General features: G+C 40.0%; 1 protein-coding gene across 1 annotated transcript in view; it reads left to right on the forward strand.

Moving 5' to 3' along the window:
• The window catches only part of LOC138007418 (scavenger receptor cysteine-rich domain superfamily protein-like), a 114,375-nt gene that overhangs the window by 23,821 nt on the left and 85,554 nt on the right, over positions 1–5,000 (forward strand). Inside the window, exon 3 of the mRNA XM_068854314.1 lies at positions 1,910–2,284. Coding sequence (XP_068710415.1) covers positions 1,910–2,284 — 375 coding nt within the window. The remainder of the gene's footprint in view (positions 1–1,909; positions 2,285–5,000) is intronic.

A 5,000-nucleotide genomic window follows, 5' to 3' on the forward strand; every position in this document is an offset into this window, starting at 1 on the left:
GATCTCGCGGAAGGGCGCATGCTTGTTACATATTTCATCAAAGATGTGTTTCCACGCCCAATAGCAATCATCCAGATCGTCGAATACTTCGCATACGGACCAAGGGGTCTCCGCGATGTCAGCGAAGAGCTTCTCTTGCTTCTTCTTCGATCTTCAGCCACGGGAAGGCTTTACGCTAGATCTCTAGAAATGTCGACTTGACGCTCATTTTGGCAATCAAATCTTCCCGTTCTAAATGAATCTCGTATTTTCGGAGTATAAACTGAACCTTGCGCCATACAGTATCCGCGTTCGGGGGGTCAGGTTGAATGAATAGCGCGCGCTTAGTCGGATGAGTGTTTTCGCGTCGAAAAATGCGCGCAGTGTACTTCAGGAATCTGTCGTAGATAAACTCCTTGATCGGAGGGGTGTCGAAAAATTCATCAAGTTCAGCATTTCAGTACTTGTAAGCCATAGAATACTCGCCGTCGTCTCCTGGCTTCCTAGAATATCCACCCGCGGTCATCTGGCGTATACTCCTATACCATAAACTCGACAAAAGACTTATTTGTTCTTCAGTCGGACATTCATCCCCCACGCCAAAAGTAAGCGTACTGCGTACGAAACTTTCCAAAAAGTCCATTCGAACCGCTTTTTTCAGGTTCTTGTGGTCTGTTTACATTTCGCGTTTAGAATGAAACTGGCCTGTTGCTTGACCAATACGGTATTTGATGTATTCATTTGGATCCTGATTATCGAGATTAGGGTTAGGGCTACCTGATCATAATAAGCTGATTTAGCAACAGAACGGGAACGTCAGTGGCGACGTCGCGCGCAGCAAAACTACTAATGAGAATTTAGAATAGACAAGAAAAGAGTGGAGTCTACTCTATTCTGAATTCTCATTGGTGTTTTATCTGCGCGCGCCGTTCGCCACTGACGTTCCCGTTCTGTTGCTAAATCAGCCTAATGGCCACTACAACCGGCCTGGTAGCCATAAGTAAGAAGACCAGATATCCTGAAGTTGCAAGGATGGAGTGAATTGCTTTGCAACCGACAAGAGGCAAGCTGAAGACCATGCTCGCTGCGCGTGGTAATCAAAGCCGCTTAGGCAATGTCGAGAGACCACCTTTTGCGAAAACAGAGGACTCCAACACCACTATTTCACATCAGAGCATGCATGCACCTGCTAACGGAAAAGCTGAAAGTATTATGAGACAACCCAACAAGAACGGGTATCTTTCCTTTTTACAAGGCGAAGAGAGCAATACCTCCATTTAGGACTAACTGAAACACTACCTTTCAACATCAAATCCTGACCCTGCCGCAGTTAGCACTCTACGAAGTTCTAATGCAAAGACAAGTAAGGACCATACTTGCCGACCAACTAATATGGAACAATTGTGACCGTAGCACGGCCATCAAGAGAAGGTGTGAAGGTTGATATTAGGAACAACACCTTTAAAAGGAACAATTTAACAGTCGTGTTTAACAGTAGATAAACCAACATTTTACATCATATGAATCATGTGAATAGGGATACGTGTCAAGTAGTGGGACTACACCTGCAATAGACCACACAAATGGGAGCAACCAAGGAGCAAGTATACCGGCCGAGAAAGCCACTGCCACCGAGGAACAGGCACCACTCGTTGTATCCAGACCACAGAGCGTCAAACAGCGGCCGCTCTTTTTGAAAGACTAGGTTAAAAAGTTGCAGCATGCTTTAGTATTAAGAAGTAGATTTATTAAAAAGAGAAACTCTCTTTTAAAACGTTAAGTGAGTACCATCTAGTCCACATTCGGTTTTAGGTCACATGGTTTGCGAGGATGTGATATGTCAGTTTAGGTTTTCTCTTCGGGGAGTACGAGTCGTCTCAGGTGTAAATGCCTTCGCAATGAGAGTTCACTGTATGCCTCTATTTTTCAGATACGCATATCCGTCTAACTGGTCATACCTCCTCTCACGCTGGTCGGGTTGAAGTGTTCTCTAACGGAATCTGGGGAAGGGTATCCAGTCGCAGCTATTGGCGGTGGTGGTACCCCAGGAGGTTGCTATTGCCCCTTTGGCGAAATAAGGAAGCTGCAGTTGTTTGCCGACAGTTAGGATTCCCAGGAGTCATTACTGCTTTGAACTACTCACCTTTTGGAGTGGGTTCAGGACCGGTTGTGATGTCTGAGGTACAATGCGTTGGTACAGAAAAGACCCTACAGCAATGTCAGTATAGTGATATGGTTAACAGCAGAGGCCGTTATGGAGTGGGAGTAGTCTGCAAGTCTCATTATTTTTATACTGGTGATATTGGTGAGTGGTTTATTATTGTAAAGGTTCACTTGCTTGTTGCTCAATCTGACTGAGTTTTAAAACTGGATCCGGTAGTCCACTTACGTACCATATTACCCACCCATTAATTTTCACGCGATTTAATTTTCCACTTTAAGTCACGTGGTGTAAAATTACAAGACCGGGTTATCACGCAATTACCCCCGTCTCCGTCGATATAATTTGCCCTGCGATCATTTCCGTCTACAAGAAACAAAGGAGAAGAAAAAAGGCAGCACGAGAGTTTCAACTTTTCCTCTTTATTATTATGGAAGAAAACAAACTTGTAAACAAAGCTCAAGTGCGAACAGTATTGCCTGTCCAGATGATGTAAATAGTTTTGTGCAAACGAGGTTTGGTGTTGAGTTATTGACCATGAGTCGTCATGTATAAGGCCTATTACAGTAGAAATAAAGTTAATTGAGCGAATGTACCTGCTTACCTTAATCACACGTATTCGCGGCAACAGGCCTGGTGCAGTGGTGAGAGCACTCGCCTTCCACTAATGTGGCCCGGGACTGATTCCCGGATTCGACCCCATATGTGGGTTGAGTTTGTTGGTTCTATACTTTGCTTCGAGGGGTTTTTACCCGGGTACTTCGGTTTTTCCTTCTCCTCAAAAAACAGCATTTGATTTGATTTGTTCTGATTTCAGTGGATTTGTAGTCTCCCCAATTTGTAGAGCATTTGCGCTTGGCTAAATAACCTTGAGACTACTTTTAAGATACCTTCTTTTTAGAAGGGTTGTCACTACAACACTGTATCACGTAACAGCGATGTTATGGTACCACACGAAACACCAATTGATGCTTAACAAAATGGGCCAACTCTTGTGACGTAATAGGTTAAACCACCATGGCAACATGAAAGCTCTCCAAAAACACCCTATATTTCCTCTTAATATGATTATATCTCAAAAGTGAACTCGGTGACCCCCATTTTTAAATTTGCAGCAAAAAAAATTTAATGCAGCTCTGAATTGGCACCCATGAATTTTCTAAAACTTTTCCGATAGTTCTATCTCAGGTTGCTAATTTATTATGGGTGCAGTTTATTGAATTTCAGTATGCCAGGAGAATAAAGTCTCATAGGGCGCACAGCGTAACCTATGAGATTATAAATTCTTACACTTCTAAAAGTTATAAAAACCTCTTTACAAGTATTGGAAAATTATTTACAATATAATACTAGAATGACTTATGCAGGTCGCTTATTTACAATTTACATTAGGAATAAAATTATGTAAATAACAACAGCTGAAAATATATACTTTGCTACAATTTCTAATGTGTAGAACCTAATATTTAAATTTTCTTTAGGGTTTAAGAATATCATTTAAAGCAATGTTCATACGTAAGAAAGGCGAACGGTTGAAGGTAAGAAAGAGAATGTTTCATTAAAAAAAAATCACTAATTGTCAGCCAAAAGTAGCTCTAATAAAGTTTCTTTCATTTCATGTTCTTTTACAGATTGAATTGGTGATTTGATACTGTAGCATTATTAGCGTGTGCCGTTTGCAGCAAATAGAACTATTTGCAGATTTTAATGGGACTACCGATCTTTATATTTGTTCGCTCGGTTTTACTTGTGCTATAGTTCTCAGACGATTAAGAGCCAAGTTTGTGGCTAACGACAGAGAGCAGAATTATTTGTCATAAAAAAACTTTTTTTCCTCAGTATTGACATATTTCTCTGTTGGTTTGCAACGACTGGAGTGACTAACCGTAGCTTTCTATTTGTCATAATACTGAACATAAAATTTACATTTCAATTAAAACAAGAGTGAGTTATTATTTAACGTCTTTCCGGAGAAAAAAATGTTAGTCATCTTGGTGAAAACGTTCCACGATCAGCCCATAAACGAGGTTCACATGGTTTCTTTTACATGTCTATATAGTGAATTGTCTTCAAGCTTTGAATCTGAGTGTGTGAAATATCTCGTTTTTAGTCCGTGGGAGTTAAGTTCGTCCTTAGACAATAAAGTTGAAGATCTTCACTTCAGGTTGTCTTGTTTTTGCTTGATCTTCTGTAAAAAATAACGTTGGAAATTTCCGTTGTCATTTTGCCTCATCTTCTGTGAAAAATGACGTTGGAAAATTCTGCCGTCATTTTGCTTGATCTTCTGCAAAAATGATGTTGGAAATTTCCCCTGTCATTTTGCCTCATCTTCTGAAAAAAATGACGTTGGAATTTTCCGTCGCTATTTTCTCTGATCTTCTATGAGAAAAGGCGTTGGAAATTTCTATTGTTATTCTGCGTGACTGTTTAGTCAAAAAACTGATAAAATTTGATAAATATTGCAAAGTTGATAAATTCTCCGGAAAAATATTCTTTTTTGTTTCGAAATATTGCAAACTGGATAAATCATTCGGTAGAAAAGTGGAGATTCATCAACAATATCTATGGTGTGGTGCCAAAACAGCACAGATTGGAAAAAATGACCGCAAAACATATCATTTTTATCCGAATTGGACGGTTTTAGAATACGACGAAGTGTTTTAGGACGTGTTTATACTTATATTATGTTCTTATAATGTCCAGCCTTTCAAGAATTTCTTCTAAAAAAATAATATAATAAATAGGCTGTAATTTTACTGTTCATGTTATGATCTCAATCGTCCTTGCAATATTCAATGTACTTGACACTACTGACTTCTGCATGTTTCGTAGCACATCTTTTGTCCTTTTTCCCAGCAAC

Source organism: Montipora foliosa, chromosome 6 (genome assembly GCF_036669935.1).
Source record: "Montipora foliosa isolate CH-2021 chromosome 6, ASM3666993v2, whole genome shotgun sequence".
Classification (NCBI taxonomy): domain Eukaryota; kingdom Metazoa; phylum Cnidaria; class Anthozoa; order Scleractinia; family Acroporidae; genus Montipora; species Montipora foliosa.